This window comes from Tympanuchus pallidicinctus, unplaced genomic scaffold, assembly GCF_026119805.1.
Source record: "Tympanuchus pallidicinctus isolate F22 unplaced genomic scaffold, pur_lepc_1.0 scaffold86, whole genome shotgun sequence".
NCBI classification, from domain to species: Eukaryota; Metazoa; Chordata; class Aves; order Galliformes; family Phasianidae; genus Tympanuchus; species Tympanuchus pallidicinctus.
The window spans coordinates 44,642-64,791 of NW_026294809.1; the positions used below are offsets into that span (position 1 = coordinate 44,642).

Consider the following 20,150-nt stretch of genomic DNA (forward strand, 5'->3'; position numbering starts at 1 on the left):
CCTCTTACCAACAGCTCCCACTGAACCACGTCCCTCAGCACAACATCCAGCCTTTCCTCCAACACCCCCAGGCTCGGTGCCTCCTCCACCTCCCTGTGCATCCATTGCAGTGCCTGACCACCCTTTCTGAACAGCAATTCTTCCTCATGTCCAGCCTGAATCTCCCCTGCCGTAGCTTGAAGCCGTTCCCTCTGCTCCTATCCCTGATGGCACGAGAGCAGAGGCCGACCCCCAGCTCCCTGCAGCCTCCCTTCAGGCAGCCATAGAGAGCAGTGAGGTCTCCCCTGAGCTCCTCTTCTCCATGCTGAACATTCCCAGCTCCTTCAGCCTCTCCTCATCAGCCCTGTGCTCCAGACCCCTCACCATTTCATTGCCCTCCTTTGACCATGTTCCAGGCCCTCCATGTCTTTCTTGCAGTGAGGGGCCCAAAACTGAACCCAGCACTCGAGGTGCGGCCTCACCAGTGCTGAGTACAGGGGAACAATCACCTCTCTGCTCCTGCTGGCCATTTCTGATGCAGGCCAGGCTGCCCTTGGCCCTCTTGGCCACCTGGGCACACTGTGGGCTCATGTTCAGCTGAGCATCAATCAATACCCCAGGGAGTCGCTTTGGGGAGCTTGGAATGGGGAAACTCCAGATTCCAACCCCAATGGCTCTGGGTTCCCATCACCCTTCAAGCCAAACCATCAGCTGAACTCAGCAAAGCCTCAGCACCTCCTTCCTAAAGGCTCCCTTTGGCACAAAGGTGAACGCCCGCCCTTCTCCGTCTACTCACGGGGAGGTTCAGCTTGACAGCATCCACGGGCTGCTGGAAAGGCCACGCAAACTGGTGCTTCCATAGCGTTTTGAGCACCACTTTGAGCAGGTACTGCAGCTGGTTGGTCTGCCGCTTGGGTTTGTTGGGGTTGGAGGTCTCTGGAGGAGGGGGGTTGACGCCGACGGTGCTGCCTTGCTGCGGTTGCGCCTGCGCCTGCGCTGTCGACATCTGGGTGGCTTCGAGGCCGTCGCCCATCACTGGCAGATTTCTCAGTCTCGTCCCGGGGCCGCTCTCTGCAGACATGCTATTGATCCCATTGCATTCCTCACCAGACACCCTGCAAGAGAGAAAGGGGAAGGGTCAACTCCCGGCTTCGCTGGAACGGCTGCGGAGCTGCTTACAAAGAAGTAGGGTGGGTTTGGTGAGGTTGGCTCTGTGCTTTGCAGCTGTGTGAGGGAGCACAGCGACCAAACCGTGCCAGGATTCTGCACCCCGGGGCAAGAAAGGGTGTTGTGAGGCCTTGTTTGCTGCCTCACCCAGCAATCAGCCCCATAGGGAGCGCTGGTTCCAGCCTTGTTCTCACCTCATCTGCTCAACGTGCTCCAGTAGCAACTTTGCTAGGGGGCAAAGGAGGCTCAAAGGAGCAAAGCTGTGTGCACAGAGCTTCAGCTCCGGCCAAAACCCAAAGGTTTGGTTCAGCTGGAAGGGCACAAGAGGTGTTCATTCAGTTCAGTCCATTGCAGCGCTGCAGCTGCCCCCCACCACGCCAGCTCCCCCCAACTGCGATGCTCAATTCCTTTCCTTAGGCCAGCGCTGAGCTCCTGCAGCGCATCACAGGAGCCACGCAGCACAACCGCGCAGCCCACAACCACGCAGACCCCCCTCTGCTTTTGCCACGTCACTCCAACATCATCCTGAAGGCCAAGAAATCGATAACAACGCGTTTCTGTCGGCTCGGAGGCGTTGTTGCAGGCCTTCACTCAGCCCGTCTGCCTTTAGAAGCAATGGGAACCAAGTCCTGACCATGAACTCGCACCCTGACCGACTGAGCACGCCCCGAAGCTGCGCTGTTGGTCCCTCTCACTGTTTTCAGGGTGTTTGTTTTTCACCCTGGGCAAACGGAGCAGCTGAAGCTTAGCATTAAAGACAACAGTGCAGTTTGGTGCAAAGATTGAGCTCAGCGGGAGCTCTGCCGTTCCAATGTACCTGGGGAAAGCGAGGGAGGCACCTGCAGCCCTTGGACGCAGCCCTTGGGGTCACCGGGTGCTTTTTCAGCTGTCTGACAGCTGCTGTTCTCAGCTCTGTGCCACCTGGATGCCCCCATCTGTGCCGAGGTGCTGGCAAGCATCTGAGCTCAGTCGCGTGCCGCTTTTCTGCCCCGTTAACACAGTGACCTGCCTGCACACACAGCGGGATTTGGGACGCAAGGCGGATTTGTGCTCGTTGCCAAATCCCTCCGATTTTGCCTCTGAGCTGCGCTGAGCCGAGGCTGGGATGCGTGGCATGAGGGCCCTTCCCTGTGTGACAGCTGGCGGCCAAGCAAAAGGAATCCTCTGTACTCACTGCAGGGGCTACGTTACCTTGTAGGATACATTGCCATACAATTTTGCCCCAGAAAATGATGCAGGGTCAGAAGTTGCTTGGCTTGTCCATCTATCTTCCGTGGCTTCAGGCACAAATGCCTTTAGATAGAGTATCTGATGAAACAAACAAAGCAATTAATCGGAGGCGTCGGTGGGAGGCATCAGAAACGAAGGCACCTCCGCAGGTCCTGCCTTTGGCACGCAGCTCAAGTCCAGCCCCGGCTGCGAGCAAAGCAAAAGGGGCCTGCAGACACCTTTGGGTCTCTGCCGGCAGAAGTGAGGGGTGGGAGCTGCTGCTGGGGGCTCCTCCTCCGATCCCTCACCTCCAGTCCCACCATCGGCTCTGCTCCCTCTCACAGCAGCCCTCCGAGAGCCAAAGGTCAGAGGGAGCCGAGGGCTTTTGCTAAGCAAACAGGTCCTGAATGCTTTCACTGCCTCCAGTCGCACTCAGCGTCGCTTCCAGTCCCACCTTCCGCCCTCCTTCTGCCCTTCTGTCCTCTCGGGGGATCCCAGCAGCTCTTCCTGTTCCAAGCAGATGAGCTGCACATAAACCACCCTCCTTCCTTCCTCAGCTCTCCCAGCCATAAGGGAGACCCAGAGCTGCAGGGAACACCGTAAGTGAGGTGCAAACTGCACAGCGTGGATCCCCTGCTATCAGATGCAGCGCACTGCAATGCATGGGATCGCAGTAAGGTTGCACAGCACGTTGCTGCAGCACAAAAACTATAGGATAAGGCATCATTTATGCCCACACAACCTGTAATGTGGCACTGCAGGACAGAAACTAAGATAGAATAGAGATTAAGATACTTTATGCCTACGTGATCGGTACAAACAGGCAACGCAGCACTATAATGCATGAGCTACAGAATAAAGTACAGCCTGCCCCTGTATCGTATGGAACGCAGCGCTGTGAGACGTGGAGCAACGTGCTTCATCCCTGTATATCGAGTGATACAGCACTGCAATAAATAAACTGGGGATTGAGTGGTAATCTATGCCTGTATAAGGAGTGATACAGCACTGCAATAAATAAATTGTGAATAGAGTGATAATCTATGCCTGTATAATAAGAAATATAGCACTGTAATAAATAAACTGGGGATTGAGTGATAATCTATGCCTGTGTAACGAGTAATATAGCACTGTAATAAATAAACTATGGATTGAATGATAATCTATGCCTATATAATAAGAAATATAGCACTGTAATAAACAAACTGTGGATTGAGTGATAATCTATGCCTGTATAATGAGTGATACAGCACTGCAGTGCATGAACTGGGGATTGAGTGATAATCTATGCCTCTATAATGAGTAATATGGCACTGTAATAAATAAACTATGTATTGAGTGATAATCTATGCCTGTGTAACGAGTGATACAGCACTGCAGTGCATGAACTGGGGATTGAGTGATAATCTATGCCTGTATAATGAGTAATATAGCACTGTAATAAATAAACGATGGATTGAATGAAAATCTATGCCTATATAATAAGAAATATAGCAATGTAATAAACAAACTGTGGATTGAGTGATAATCTATGCCTGTATAATGAAAAATATAGCACTGCAATAAATAAACTATGGATTGAGTGATAATCTATGCCTGCATAACGAGCAATATAGCACTGCAGTGCATGAACTATGGATTGAGTGATAATCTAAGCCTACATAATGAGTAATATAGCACTGCAGTGCATGAACTAGAGAGCAGTGCATTATTTATTCCCACGTAATAAGTAATAGAGGGCTATAACACAAAACTATGGGGCAATGCGTTACCTATGGCTACGTAACACACAGCACAGCACTGTAACACAGAAAACACGGCTTAAGGGATGATCCAAACCCAAAGAGCGTGTAGTACAGCACAGAAATGCAAGATAAATGCCCCTATAGCATGTATATAGCACAGAAATGCAAGATAAATGCCCCCTATAGCAGGTATATAGCACAGAAATGCAAGATAAATGCCCCTATAGCATGTATATAGCACAGAAATGCAAGATAAATGCCTCCTATAGCATGTATATAGCACAGAAATGCAAGATAAATGCCTCCTATAGCATGTATATAGCACAGAAATGCAAGATAAATGCCTCCTATAGCATGTATATAGCACAGAAATGCAAGATAAATGCCCCCTATAGCATGTATATAGCACAGAAATGCAAGATAAATGCCTCCTATAGCATGTATATAGCACAGAAATGCAAGATAAATGCCCCCTATAGCATGTATATAGCACAGAAATGCAAGATAAATGCCCCCTATAGCATGTAGATAGCACAGAAATGCAAGATAAATGCCTCCTATAGCATGTAGATAGCACAGAAATGCAAGATAAATGCCTCCTATAGCATGTATATAGCACAGAAATGCAAGATAAATGCCCCCTATAGCATGTAGATAGCACAGAAATGCAAGATAAATGCCTCCTATAGCATGTATATAGCACAGAAATGCAAGATAAATGCCTCCTATAGCATGTATATAGCACAGAAATGCAAGATAAATGCCTCCTATAGCATGTAGATAGCACAGAAATGCAAGATAAATGCCTCCTATAGCATGTATATAGCACAGAAATGCAAGATAAATGCCCCTATAGCATGTATATAGCACAGAAATGCAAGATAAATGCCTCCTATAGCATGTATATAGCACAGAAATGCAAGATAAATGCCTCCTATAGCATGTAGATAGCACAGAAATGCAAGATAAATGCCTCCTATAGCATGTATATAGCACAGAAATGCAAGATAAATGCCCCTATAGCAGGTATACAGCACAGAAATGCAAGATAAATGCCTCCTATAGCATGTAGATAGCACAGAAATGCAAGATAAATGCCTCCTATAGCATGTATATAGCACAGAAATGCAAGATAAATGCCTCCTATAGCATGTATATAGCACAGAAATGCAAGATAAATGCCCCTATAGCAGGTATACAGCACAGAAATGCAAGATAAATGCCTCCTATAGCATGTAGATAGCACAGAAATGCAAGATAAATGCCCCCTATAGCAGGTATACAGCACAGAAATGCAAGATAAATGCCTCCTATAGCATGTAGATAGCACAGAAATGCAAGATAAATGCCTCCTATAGCATGTATATAGCACAGAAATGCAAGATAAATGCCTCCTATAGCATGTATACAGCACAGAAATGCAAGATAAATGTCTCCTATAGCATGTAGATAGCACAGAAATGCAAGATAAATGTCTCCTATAGCAGGTATATAGCACAGAAATGCAAGATAAATGCCTCCTATAGCATGTAGATAGCACAGAAATGCAAGATAAATGCCCCTATAGCATGTATATAGCACAGAAATGCAAGATAAATGCCTCCTATAGCATGTAGATAGCACAGAAATGCAAGATAAATGCCCCTATAGCATGTATATAGCACAGAAATGCAAGATAAATGCCCCCTATAGCATGTAGATAGCACAGAAATGCAAGATAAATGCCTCCTATAGCATGTATACAGCACAGAAATGCAAGATAAATGCCCCTATAGCAGGTATACAGCACAGAAATGCAAGATAAATGCCCCCTATAGCATGTAGATAGCACAGAAATGCAAGATAAATGCCCCCTATAGCATGTAGATAGCACAGAAATGCAAGATAAATGCCCCTATAGCATGTATATAGCACAGAAATGCAAGATAAATGCCTCCTATAGCATGTAGATAGCACAGAAATGCAAGATAAATGCCCCTATAGCATGTATATAGCACAGAAATGCAAGATAAATGCCCCCTATAGCATGTATATAGCACAGAAATGCAAGATAAATGCCTCCTATAGCATGTATATAGCACAGAAATGCAAGATAAATGCCTCCTATAGCATGTATATAGCACAGAAATGCAAGATAAATGCCCCCTATAGCATGTATATAGCACAGAAATGCAAGATAAATGCCCCTATAGCATGTATATAGCACAGAAATGCAAGATAAATGCCTCCTATAGCATGTATATAGCACAGAAATGCAAGATAAATGCCTCCTATAGCATGTAGATAGCACAGAAATGCAAGATAAATGCCCCCTATAGCATGTATATAGCACAGAAATGCAAGATAAATGCCCCCTATAGCATGTATATAGCACAGAAATGCAAGATAAATGCCCCTATAGCATGTATATAGCACAGAAATGCAAGATAAATGCCTCCTATAGCATGTATATAGCACAGAAATGCAAGATAAATGCCCCCTATAGCATGTATATAGCACAGAAATGCAAGATAAATGCCCCTATAGCATGTATATAGCACAGAAATGCAAGATAAATGCCTCCTATAGCATGTAGATAGCACAGAAATGCAAGATAAATGCCCCTATAGCATGTATATAGCACAGAAATGCAAGATAAATGCCCCCTATAGCATGTATATAGCACAGAAATGCAAGATAAATGCCTCCTATAGCATGTATATAGCACAGAAATGCAAGATAAATGCCTCCTATAGCATGTATATAGCACAGAAATGCAAGATAAATGCCCCCTATAGCATGTATATAGCACAGAAATGCAAGATAAATGCCCCTATAGCATGTATATAGCACAGAAATGCAAGATAAATGCCTCCTATAGCATGTATATAGCACAGAAATGCAAGATAAATGCCTCCTATAGCATGTAGATAGCACAGAAATGCAAGATAAATGCCCCCTATAGCATGTATATAGCACAGAAATGCAAGATAAATGCCCCCTATAGCATGTATATAGCACAGAAATGCAAGATAAATGCCCCTATAGCATGTATATAGCACAGAAATGCAAGATAAATGCCTCCTATAGCATGTATATAGCACAGAAATGCAAGATAAATGCCCCCTATAGCATGTATATAGCACAGAAATGCAAGATAAATGCCCCTATAGCATGTATATAGCACAGAAATGCAAGATAAATGCCTCCTATAGCATGTATATAGCACAGAAATGCAAGATAAATGCCCCCTATAGCATGTATATAGCACAGAAATGCAAGATAAATGCCCCTATAGCATGTATATAGCACAGAAATGCAAGATAAATGCCTCCTATAGCATGTATATAGCACAGAAATGCAAGATAAATGCCTCCTATAGCATGTATATAGCACAGAAATGCAAGATAAATGCCTCCTATAGCATGTAGATAGCACAGAAATGCAAGATAAATGCCCCCTATAGCATGTATATAGCACAGAAATGCAAGATAAATGCCCCCTATAGCATGTATATAGCACAGAAATGCAAGATAAATGCCCCCTATAGCATGTATATAGCACAGAAATGCAAGGTTAAGGACAATCCATGCCTACATAACATGCACTGTAACACATAAAGGGCCAACCTAACCCCACACAACATGTACTATAGTACTGTAACACATACATTAAGAATTAAGGGCCAATCTAAACCTATATAACACATACTATAGCGCTACAGCACATGGATTAAAGGTTAAGGGCCAATCTAACCCCACACAACATGTACTACAGTACTGTAACACATAAATTAAGGATTAAGGGCCGATCTGATCCCATATAACACACATATAACACATAGATTAAAGATTAAGGGCCAACCTAACCACATATAGCCTGTACTATAGTAATGTAACACATAATTTACAGATCAAGGGACAATCTAAACCTATACAACATGCACTATAGTACTGTAGCACATAAATTAATGATTAAGGGACAATCTAACCCCATATACCACGCATATGACACATAAAATTAGAGATCAAGGGCTGATCTAAGCCCATGTAACATCTACTGTAACACATAAATTAAGGATTAAGGGCCAATCTAAGCCCATATATCATGTACTACAGTACTGTAACACATACATTAAGGATAAAGGGCCAATCTAATCCCATATAACACACATATAACACATAGATTAAAGATCAAGGGCCAACCTAACCCCATATAACCTGTACTATAGTACTATAACACATAAATTAAGGGTAAAGGGCCAATCTAAGCCCTTACAACATGTATATAACACATAGATTAAAGATTAAGAGCCAACCTAACCCCATACAGCCTGTACTATAGTACAATAACACATAAATTAAGGATTAAGGGCCAATCTAACCCCACACAACATGTACTACAGTACTGTAACACATACATTAAGGATTAAGGGCCAATCTGATCCCATATAACACACATATAACACATAGATTAAAGATTAAGGGCCAACCTAACCCCATATAACCTGTACTATAGTAATATAACACATAAATTAAGGATTAAGGGCCAATCTAACCCCATATAACCTGTACTACAGTACTGTAACACATAGATTAAGGATTAAGGGACAATCTAAACCCATGCAACACGTACTATAGCACATAAATGAAGGATTAAGGGCCAATCTGACCCCATACAACATATACAATAGTGTACTGTAACAGATAAATTAAGGATTAAGGGCCAATCTGAGCCCTTACAACACGTACTATAGCACATAAATGAAGGATTAAGGGCCAATCTGAGCCCACGCAATGCCCAGCACGGTGCTACAACACAGAGTGAGATGCAACTACCAACGCAACGCGAATGGGGGATTACAAACACAGCCCTACACAGCACCACGGGTTGGACACCTCGCCGATCACCGCCTCAACGCTTCGTTATCCATTAGCTTGGCTAATTAAAGACAGGCCCCCAGCATCTCCGCAGCCTCCGCTGGGCTCAGTTCCCCATCAGCCCTGACCTGGGGAGCCCAGCACTGGGCCCAGAGCTCCAGACGGGGCCTCTCCAGTGCAGAGCACCCAGCTGGCCACGCTTTGGGCAAAGCATCCCAGGGTTCTGTTGGCCTTCTTGGCCACCAGGGCGCCCTGCTGGCTCGTGATCAGCTGCCACTCAACCACTGGTCAACTGTTGGTCAACCACTGGTCAACTGTTGGTCAACCACTGGTCAGCTGTTGGTCAACCACTGGTCAGCTGTTGGTCAACCACTGGTCAACTGTTGGTCAACCACCGGTCAACTGCTGGTCAACCACTGGTCAACCTGTTGGTCAACCACTGGTCAACTGTTGGTCAACCACTGGTCAACCTGTTGGTCAGCCACTGGTCAACTGTTGGTCAACCACTGGTCAACTGTTGGTCAACCACTGGTCAACTGTTGGTCAACCACTGGTCAACTGTTGGTCAACCACTGGTCAGCTGTTGGTCAACCACTGGTCAACTGTTGGTCAACCACTGGTCAACCTGTTGGCCTCCTTGGCCTTCAGGACGCACTGCCGGCTCGTGGTCAGCTGCTGTTCAACTGTCCATCAACCTGTAGGCCGCCACTGGCATTGCTGGCCCCCAGGGCACACAGTGAGAGCAGCAGAGCAAAGCAGCGAGCAGATGGAGGGAGAAGGCAGCAGGACGTGGCGCTGACGGGGCTGCATGACTCAAAACCAACAGCTTTCCCCATCCTACTCTCATCTTTTACCCACGGTGACGCATTCGCACGGCGTCCTGTGGACATGACTCAAACTTCAGGCTATTTCCACCCTCCAGAAGAGCAAAGCTTGCAGCGAGCGGAGGAGACGCGATGCTTGCTCTGTCCTCCAGCCCAGTATTGACAGCAGCTGCTCTTTTCCTGGAAAGAGCGCTTCCCCCCTCTCTCCTGTTTTATTTCTTGCTGCTCGTTAGCAAAAAAAAAGGCTCCAAGGTCAGTGTGTGTGGTTAAAGCAAGGGCTTTCCCACAGGAGACTGCAGGAAGCCAATCACCACCCGTGCCTGCGTTACGTCCTGCAGGGAACATTCCTCCCACCGCGAGCCTGCCAAAGAATTCAGGTGCCAATGCCAACCAGGGACCTTTAAAGCTGAAGTCACGCAATAACAATAGTTGGTATCTGGGGGAGTTTTCCAGCTGTTCCCAAGCACTTTGTGGCAGCCTCACCAGATACGGAACGCGTTGGGAGGAGCGAATTATCTGTGAGAAGGCACTGAAAAGACGTCCAGCAGAACGCAGGCGAGATGGGAAGCGAGTGGCTCCCAGGTCAGCCTGGGTTGGATGCTCTAAAATGCCAGAAAAGCGGCCCAAGATGCGGCCAGTCCCAAATCACAGCCCCACGGCGTGGAGCTTCGCACCCCACCACCATCAGCTGCTGCAGCACGGGGGGCTGAAGCTGGCTGTGAAGTTATGAGGACAATAAACCGGACCCAAGGGCAGCGTGGCTCCGGTCAGAGCACAGCTTAGAGAGCAGCGACCCCCGAGCTCCCACTGCCCTCCATGCCACCTTTTCTCCTCTCCGTCCCCCAGCGGAGGCATTTCTGACCCCAAAGCAGGGAACGGGCCGCCCCCTGCCCCGCAGGCAGCACGCACTGTGTTGCACTGAGGAGAACTCGCGGGCTTTACCTTAAATCCTTCGACCCTTCGAGGTGTCGGGTGCTGCTCCTTCACCAGCCAAGCCCTCCCACCTCCATTTTTGAGGCTACCGCTGGAAGAAAGATCTGCAAGGAAAAGAAACGGGGTCTCACTTCAGGATGATGCCCAGTGAACGGCTCTCGTTTCATAACATCTTTGACTTTCCTTCTTGTTTTTGAAGAAAAAGGAGAGTCGGATGAGCCGCAGCAACCCATCTGCAGCTCGCCCTGAAGACGTGCACAGCTCAGTTCCTGCAGCGCAGAGGAAAGGCCTTCATCTCCATAAAGGAGTGATGCACCCCTAAGTGAGCTGAGCACAGCCCCAGGGCGAGGGGAAGAGCCCGGCTCAGCTCTGGTGGAGCAGCACCGCTCTGTAGAACCGGTTGCTGGGCAATTACCACCAGGCACTAATTGCTGTTTTAGTGCTGGGTTTTAAGGTTACGCGTTCACCCAAGAGCAGGGTGTGAGGGCTGTCACAGGACAACCGCTTCAAGAGAGGAAAATCCATTGCAACACCAGAAACCGCTCACGGACTGCCTGAACAGAGCTGTGCTGGGACAAGGTTTGCAGGAAAGCCACAGCAGATGCCGCGTCAGGGCTTAAATCCAGCCTCCAAGGCTGCACACAGCCCAGCACTGCGCTGAGCAGCTCCTTTCCTTACGTGACCCCAGCACCAGCAGCACAGGCTTCTGGCTCACCCATAGGGATGAATGGAGGCATAGGGACGCATGGAGCCATAGGGACGCATGGAGCCATAGGGACGCATGGAGTCATAGGGACGCATGCAGCCATAGGGACGCATGCAGTCATAGGGACGCATAAAGCCATAGGGACGCATGAAGCCATAGGGACGCATGAAGCCATAGGGACACATGCAGCCATAGGGACACATGCAGCCATAGGGACACATGCAGCCATAGGGACGCATGCAGCCATAGGGACGCATAAAGCCATAGGGACGCATGAAGCCATAGGGACGCATGAAGCCATAGGGACGCATGAAGCCATAGGGACGCATGAAGCCATAGGGACGCATGCAGCCATAGGGACGCATGAAGCCATAGGGACACATGCAGCCATAGGGACACATGCAGCCATAGGGACGCATGCAGCCATAGGGACGCATGCAGCCATAGGGACACATAAAGCCACAGGGACACATAAAGCCATAGGGACACATGGAGCCATAGGGACACATGGAGCCATAGGGACACATAAAGCCATAGGGACGCATAAAGCCATAGGGACACATGCAGCCATAGGGACGCACGAAACCATAGGGACACATGAAACCATAGGGACACATGAAACCATAGGGACACGTGCAGCCATAGGGACGCATAAAGCCGTAGGGACGAACAGAGCCATAGGGACGCATGAAGCTATAGGGATGCATGCAGCCACAGGAAGGAACGGAGCCATAGGGACGATGGAGCCACAGGGACACATGGAGCCACAGGGACACATGGAGCCACAGGGACACATGGAACCACAGGGACACATGGAGCCACAGGGACACATGGAGCCACAGGGACACATGGAGCCATAGGGACACATGGAGCCACAGGGACACATGGAGCCACAGGGACACATGGAGCCATAGGGACACATGGAGCCACAGGGACACATGGAGCCACAGGGACACATGGAACCACAGGGACACATGGAACCATAGGGACACATGGAGCCACAGGGACACATGGAGCCACAGGGACACATGGAGCCATAGGGACATATGGAGCCACGGGGACGAACGGAGCCACAGGGACACATGGAGCCACAGGGACACATGGAGCCACAGGGACACATGGAGCCATAGGGACATATGGAGCCATAGGGACGATGGAGCCATAGGGACACATGGAGCCATAGGGACACATGCAGCCATAGGGACACATGGAGCCATAGGGATGCAAGGCAGCCAGAGGAAGAAACAGCAGAACTCAAAACTGCCCCAGTTGAGGGCTGAGATTCATTTCCCTGCAATGTGTGAGGCAGATTCAGGGTTAAGGGACACCGGGATGCAAGGCAGCCGTTCCTAATTCATGGCTCCAGCAGAGATCCTGGCTCCTGAACCCAACCCTATCAGCAAAACGCCGTCAGGGAGCATCCATCCCATGCCTGCAGATGGGATCCACGCAACCCAACCCATCTTAGAGCCCCGCGGCCCCGCTCAACGAGATGCTCTTTGATGGACGCTTCAGCTTTTGCTTTGAACTGCAAGAAAACACACCCAGGAAAGCACAAAGCCCTCATCCGATGCAAAGCAGGGAATGCTTCGCTCCATCTCGAGGTTCATCCCATAAAGGAGCGCAGGGCTGTGCCCTCAGGCTTTGCCTGGCTCCAGCACAACAAGAGAATCCAGTCACCAGAGCCGCTGTTTCCCACCCTGCTGCGCTTGGGTTTCACCAACTCGAGCGGCCGCTGACACCAGAAGCTCTGCTTTACCACGAGGATTTCAAAGCAAGCAAAGCGCTGCGCATGAATTCGCACCCACAGCCTGGGTTTCTCGGCGCTGTGGGGAAATCCCAACTCTCCAAAGGACTCCGGGGTGAAAGGGAGAAGCGTTGACACGTGTTGCAAAGAGAAATGTGCGCGTCAGTGCCACTGGCAGCGGCGTCACGAGACAAAGTCCAAGGCTGCACTCGGCCCTGCCATCGCCTGCGGCCACGGGCTTCGCTTTCCTGCCTGCACAGCGCCCAAAGGGGAGCGAATCCCAACCCGGGACCTCAACACCCAAAGGGGGGTGAAGATCGTGGAAGCACACAGGGTTGGGAAGGTCCTCAAAGATCACAGAAGTGTAGAACGGGTTGGAAGGGTCCTCAAAGGTTACAGAATTACAGAATGGGTTGGAAAGGTCCTCAAAGATCACAGAATGGATTGGGTTGGATGGGTTGGAAAGGTCCTCAAAGATCACAGAAGTATAGAACGGGTTGGAAGGATCCTCAAAGGTTACAGAATTACAGCATGGGTTGGAAGGGTCCTTAAAGATCACAGAATTACAGAATGGGTTGGAAGGGTCCTCAAAAATCACAACATTACAGAATGGGTTGGATGGGTCCTCAAAGATCACAGAATGGATTGGGTTGGATGGGTTGGAAAGGTCCTCAAAGATCACAAAAGTATAGAACGGGTTGGAAGGGTCCTCAAAGATTATAAAAATTACAGAATGGGTTGGAAGGGTCCTTAAAGATCACAGAATTACAGAATGGGTTGGAAGGGTCCTCAAAAATCACAGAATAGATCGGATTGGAAAGGTTCTCCTCAGAGATCACAGAATCACAAAATGGGTTAAAAGGGTCCTCAAAGATCACAGACCAGGTTGGGTTGGAAAGGTCCTCAAAGGTCACAGAATGGGCTGGAAGGGTCCTCAAAGGTCACAGAATTACAGAATGGGTTAAAAGGGTCCTCAAAGGTCACAGACCAGGCTGGGTTGGAAAGGTCCTCAAAGGTCACAGAATGGGCTGGAAGGGTCCTCAAAGGTCACAGAATGGGCTGGAAGGGTCCTCAAAGGTCACAGAATGAGTTGGGTCAGAAGGGTCCTCCAAGATCACAGAATCACAGAAGGGGTGAAAAGGGTCCTCAAAGATCACAGCGCGGTTGGAAGAGACCTCAGAGCACAGGGAGACGAATGCTTTGGCCCAGCAGCGCCTGCTGGCACCGCACAGGGGACACGGGCCGCCCGTGCTCACTGCGCTGCCTCACACTCCCCTTTTAGCCACAGCAGGGCTGAGCCGTGCTCGGAGAGCTGCACACACAACATCCCACCATGCACACAGCTTAAAAACAAGTGGAAAGGCGAGGCAGCCTGCACAGAAACCCACAGACGCCCAACAGTAAATAAGGAACAGTGGGATCAGACTTTAAATGTGGTTGCTGCCATCCAGCACAACCATTCGCCACCTTCTTGGGCCTCTCAAGCAGTGGGATCTGATTCACAGCTTGCCCACTGCCATCCAGCACAACCACGCTCCCCTTTTTGGGGTCCCAAGCACAGAACTTTGGCTGCAATTCACCTGGATCTCCCCATTTCCAGGTGAGCCCCCAGCACAAAGGCTTCCCAAGCCCAAAGGAACGTCCAAGCCAACACCACAAGCCTGGTTCCCAAGGGGCCATGCAGACAATCCAGGCCTCCCCAAAAGGGCCAACAAAGCAACACAGGAACCAGCAGGCTCCACCTGAGAGCTGGGAATTGCTGCTGAGCTGCTCACACACAGCCAACGAGTGCTTTTGAAGCATTTAAATGAATCAGCACAAGGCCACTCCGCTCACTCAAACTCACTCCTGCCTTGCAGGCACGTTCTCTGATGCTCAGCATGCATAATGCCACAGATCTGCCCTAAACCAGCTGCAGTCAGTCCCAAACCCTGCACAGCACCGTGCTTGGAGGGTAAACAGCAATTTTCTGCAGCAGGAACACCTAACAATGCCTCTGAGAGCGAGTTTGTTCCCATTTGAAAGCAAGACAATACCTGGGCATGGCAGCTGTGCAGCTGATGGAAACCTGAAGGTGACAGGAGGGCAAAGCCGGGTGCTGCGACAGCTTCTGCGAGGGGAGAAGTCCTGGTGTTAAGGGACGGGCCTTAAAGGTCACAGAACCATGGGATGGTTGGGATGGTTGGGTTGGAAAGGACCTTGAAGATCACAAAACCATGGGATGGTTGGGTTGGAAAGGACCTTAAAGATCACAGAACCATGGGATGGTTGGGTTGGAAAGGACCTTAAAGATCACAGAACCATGGGATGGTTGGGTTGGAAAGGACCTTAAAGATCACAGAACCATAGGATGGTTGGGTTGGAAAGGACCTCAAAGATCACAGAACCAGGGGATGGTTGGGTTGGAAAGGACCTTAAAGATCACAGAATCAAGGGATGGTTGGGTTGGAAAGGACCTCAAAGACCACAGAACCACGGGACGGGTTTGGAAGGGTCATTAAGACTACAGCCACAGAATTACAGCCACGGTTGGGTTGAAAGGGAGCCCAAAGCCCCTCAGACCCAGTCCTGCAATGGGCCGAGTGCCCCCCATCAGCTCAGGCTGCCCCAGGCCCAAGCCACAGCTCCAACCAGCACAGCAGGAGGCCGTTCCACGCAGAGATGCTCTGCTGCTGGCACAGCCATCGCCCAGGTGAAGGAAGGAAGGAACACGGAGCGCATTTCTGCTCCTGCTGCCAAAGGGAGCGAAGCGAGCTCAGCGCCGGGCGCAGGTCAGCACGGCCCAGGAACGCCACAACCATCAATTAAGGGGGTTTGGAAAGATGTCAGGTTAACGAGTAACCCAACCTCAGCTGTCAGCCAGCACGGCCTTCCTGGCTCCCTCAGCAGCAAGGTGTGGGGGGAAGCGTCCTCGCGGGCACGCAGGGATCAGGATTACTCAACGCCGAAGCGTTCCAGCTCCTCCGTACCACGGAGAGAACGGCTCCGTTGGTAATAAAACAGCTCGTGTGCCAGCTCTGGGCACCCCAGACGACTCAGAGCTCATGGAATCGCACAGCAAAAGCCACAAGCCGGCGTTAACGGCGCTGAAAGAGGTCCAAGTCATCCCCAGGAATCCAGCTGAGGTTCTGAAGGAGTCAGGAATTCCCTGCTTGGGCTTCCAGCCGCCCAAATAACCAAGGCAGGCTGCTGGGAACGGAACGCTGATGCGGTTTGGGGTCGATAAAGCCATTTGTTAATGGGGGCTGAGCAGAGCCACCTCCAGATGGGTAGAGATGGGGAGGAACGGAGCTGCCGCGCCGTGAAACACGCGTTCAGTGCAAGCAGGGCGCACGCACAGCCACAAAACACAGCCAGGGACACCGAGCTGAACCCCTGCACCCATTCTGCAGCACAAACGCACTTCTCTACGACGGGGCAGCGCTCAGAGCAAGCTGCTATTCACCTGCAGCAGGGCTGCACCCCAGCGAGCCACCGCCTGCTCCCCCCCAAACTGTCCATGCTCACGGCTGCAACCCCCCAGCATCGCTCCGTTCCCCAGATCCATCTGCAATCACCAGTTTTGCTCCTGTCCACGCCAAAGCAGCACGGCTTGCAGAACCACCGCCTTCCCCGCCAGCAGCTGCTGGTGCGTTCGTTCCTACCTGGAGCTGCCAGTTTCCTTCAGCTGGGATCTCTGAGGAAAACCCAGCCTGAGCTCCTGCAGCTGCTGCTGCTCCTCCTGCACGCGGCTGCAGTCAGAGCACGGGGCTCCAGGAGCTGAGGTGGGAAGGGCGAGCCAAGGTCAGAGCCCAACCAGCAGATAAAAAAGAGCCAGGGCGTAAAGAAAACATGTGAAAAATGTGAAAAATGCCGCGTGCTTCGCTGGTTCAGTCTGTTCTGAGCAGGAAAACCACGTTCCGTTCAGCAGAGCTGTCACACCGAGAGCCGCTGCTCCCCGCGGGCTCAGGGGAGGACGTTCCCTTCACATCAGAGAGCTGGAAGCCATCCTGGGCCCCATGCTGGGATCGCCGCAGGGACAACGCGCCGTCCAGCTGTGGGTGCAGCTCCCCCCTCCTGCACAGCACAGAGGTTGAGATATTCCTAACGAAGCGACCCACGAGAGCAGCGCTGCGCCGCATGAAGGCTGCTGGAGAGCAGCAGCGCTCTGCAAATTCACCTTCTGCTCTCCTCGGGCTCCGCAAATAGTTGGAATTTCCCTCTTGGAGCACAGCAGCGATCCTCTGCAACTCCACCAACAGCCAGCTGGCAACGCGGGCCGTGTTTGTAAACCCACACATCTCCGAGCAGCCATCAGCAGCCGCGGCTTTGGTGGAACGTGAGATGGGCTGCAGGGAGCTCTGCCTTCCAGGACAGCGTTGGATGCACGCAGGGAGAAGCAGGACGAGGCACAGGAGCTCCTGAGTCCCAAACAAAGCCCACATCACAGCCCTCCCCACTCACCCTTATCTGCCTGGGGCTCCCATCGACCTCCTGCCTGCAGGGGGCTGCAGGGCACGGCCTGGGGGGGGGGGGGCGCTCCGGAGGGACGCGTGGCTCTGTGGGGTGAGGAGCTGCAGCACGAAGGCCTGGGGTTGCCCTCTTCAATGCACAGGACAATATAAACACGCAGCCACGCTTCCGGAGGTCTCAGCACGTTGGTTATTTCACCCGTTTGGCTGCTCCCATTTTTGGGGTGCTGCTCCATAAAGCTGCCCACGAAACCCCAGACGTCTTGGTGACACCGAGCAGAGCCTTCCTCCTGCTTCTCCCAACTCAGGGAACGTCGGTGAGCTGCAAAGCACCGGCACCAGGCACAGGGTCGGGTCATCGGAGCACCAGGCAGGCGACCTCAGCCCATCGCTGCTCCTTTTAGTGCTGCTTTGTTCTCTTCAAGCAGAAAACCAACCCCAAAAAACCACTCGTGCTTCTCCTCGGCATCGATTTCTTCCAGCTTCCTCCTCCCGATAAGCAAACAGGCAGCCCCAGCCCCGCGCCTCTGGGCTGCCAGCAGCAGGATGAGTCCCTCCACGTCTCCTCTGCTACGCAGCAAAGCGAGGCCGTTCCAAACTGCAGCCAGCAAAGATTCCACCAGCAGCCCAGGGCTTGGGGAAGAGCGCAGGGGAGATTTAAGAGCCGCTTCCATCAGGACCCGATCCCATCCGCGCACCTCTATCTCTGTTATTAAACATTAAAGCTGGCAGACAACAATTAAATTAAGCTGACACGACGCTGTAAAAGACTGTTTAATTGCAGAAGCGCCCAAGTTCGTTTAAACATGTAATTAGTTAATTATGTGCGTACGGGTTTAACGTTATTCGGATTTTTCGAGCGCGCCGTTCACTTGTGTGGGTGTTTTTATCCAGCACGGCTCCCTGAAACTGGCTGCAGTGATAGGATGGGTTGGAAAGGTCCTTAAAGAGCGTAAATGCGTGGAGAGATAGAATGGGTTGGGTTGGAAAGGTCCTCAAAGATCATAGAGTAATAGAATGGGTTGGGTTGGAAGGGTCTTCAAAGATCACAGAACCACAGAATGGGTTGGAAAGGTCCTCAAAGATCATAGAGTAATAGAATGGGTTGGGTTGGAAAGGTCCTCAAAGGTCACAGAACCACAGAATGGGTTGGAAAGGTCCTCAAAGATCATAGAGTAATAGAATGGGTTGGGTTGGAAGGGTCCTCAAAGGTCACAGAACCACGGAATGAGTTGGAAAGGACCTCAAAGATCATAGAATAGTAGAATGGGTTGGGTTGGAAGGGTCCTTAAAGATCACAGAAACACAGAATGGGTTGGAAAGGACCTCAAAGATCACAGAATAGGTTGGAAAAGACCTTAAAGACCAAAAATGCATGGAGTGATAAAACGGGTTGGGTTGGAAAGGTCCTCAAAGATCATAGAATCATAGAATGGCTTGGGTTGGAAAGGTCCTCAAAGATCAAAGAACAGGTTGGAAAAGACCTTAAAGACCAAAAATGCACAGAGTTATAGAATGGATTGGGTTGGAAGGGACCTCTGAAGACCAGAAAGCCAAGGAGAGATTGAATGGATTGGGCTGAAAGGGTCCTCAAAGGTCTCAGAACCATGGAATGGGTTGGAAGGGTCCTCAAAGGTCACAGAACCATGGAATGGGTTGGAAGGGTCCTCAAAGGTCCCAGAACCATGGAATGGGTTGGAAGGGTCCTCAAAGGTCACAGAACCATGGAATGGGTTGGAAGGGTCCTCAAAGGTCTCAGAACCATGGAATGGGTTGGAAGGGTCCTCAAAGGTCACAGAACCATGGAATGGGTTGGAAGGGTCCTCAAAGGTCCCAGAACCATGGAATGGGTTGGAAGGGTCCTCAAAGGTCACAGAACCATGGAATGGGTTGGGTTGAATGGATCCTTAAAGGTCACAGAACCACGGGATCAGAGCATGATCAAATTGCTAGGACCCCAACGTCCCCCCAGCCCCACCTCTGCCCCCCACCAGCTCAGCCTGGCTCCCATCTCTGCAGGGACGGAGCTCTGGTCCTCATCCCCCTGGATAAAGAATTCCCTCCTCACACCCAACCTCAATCTCCTCTCTTTGAGCTTCAAACCATCCCCCCTTGTCCTGTTAGGAGCCCCGCCGTTCCAGGGGCAGACAGGGATGGGAAAAGGGCGAATTGTTTTCCACCACCGCCCGCGAGCACAGAACGCTGCCACCAAACGCCTGCTTGTTTTTCTCTTTGGTGACTTCACACGCAAAGCAAACCACAACGGAACCAAACATTCCACCAGTGCAAAGGAGGAACCACGTGAGCTCCGAGCCAACCCCCAACAGATCGAGGAGGAAGAAATAAAAGTGAGAATCGCAGCTCAGAGCGAATTGCCGAGGGAAATCCAGACATGGGAGGAAGAAGCAGCAAGAACTGGGAGCAGTGTGCTAAAGGAAAGCCAGGATTCTCTCCCAGCACACCAACTTTCCTGCTGGGCACATCCTGAATTGAGGAAAAGCAGCCACGAGGAAAGGGGCCATCAGGGTTT

The 20,150-nt window shown here is 50.4% G+C and overlaps 1 protein-coding gene and 1 long non-coding RNA gene across 17 annotated transcripts in view; one reads left to right on the plus strand and one right to left on the minus strand.

Moving 5' to 3' along the window:
* Positions 1–20,150, minus strand: part of BRD4 (bromodomain containing 4) — a 63,452-nt gene that overhangs the window by 39,369 nt on the left and 3,933 nt on the right. For 3 of the 10 annotated variants that reach the window (XR_008203067.1, XM_052669886.1, XM_052669890.1), the window contains exons 1-4: positions 16,814–16,948; positions 10,726–10,820; positions 2,338–2,454; positions 776–1,094 (exon numbers count right to left, since the gene is read on the minus strand). Coding sequence is in view for 9 of the 10 variants with exons in the window: in XM_052669886.1 (XP_052525846.1) it covers positions 776–1,094; positions 2,338–2,357 (339 nt within the window). In the remaining variant the exon portion in view is untranslated. Of the gene's footprint in view, positions 1–775; positions 1,095–2,337; positions 2,455–10,725; positions 10,821–16,813; positions 16,949–20,150 lie in introns of those variants that run through there. The other 7 variants (XM_052669887.1, XM_052669888.1, XM_052669889.1 and 4 more) reach the window with 4 other exon arrangements.
* Positions 14,093–19,558, plus strand: LOC128074237 (uncharacterized). Of its 7 annotated transcripts, none has more exons than XR_008203091.1 (4): positions 18,527–18,611; positions 18,739–18,831; positions 19,217–19,372; positions 19,412–19,552. It is a non-coding gene; the product is annotated as an uncharacterized LOC128074237 (long non-coding RNA). The 7 variants fall into 7 exon arrangements; XR_008203096.1 differs by having other exon boundaries at positions 19,217–19,294; positions 19,334–19,545; XR_008203092.1 differs by having other exon boundaries at positions 19,256–19,372; positions 19,412–19,545.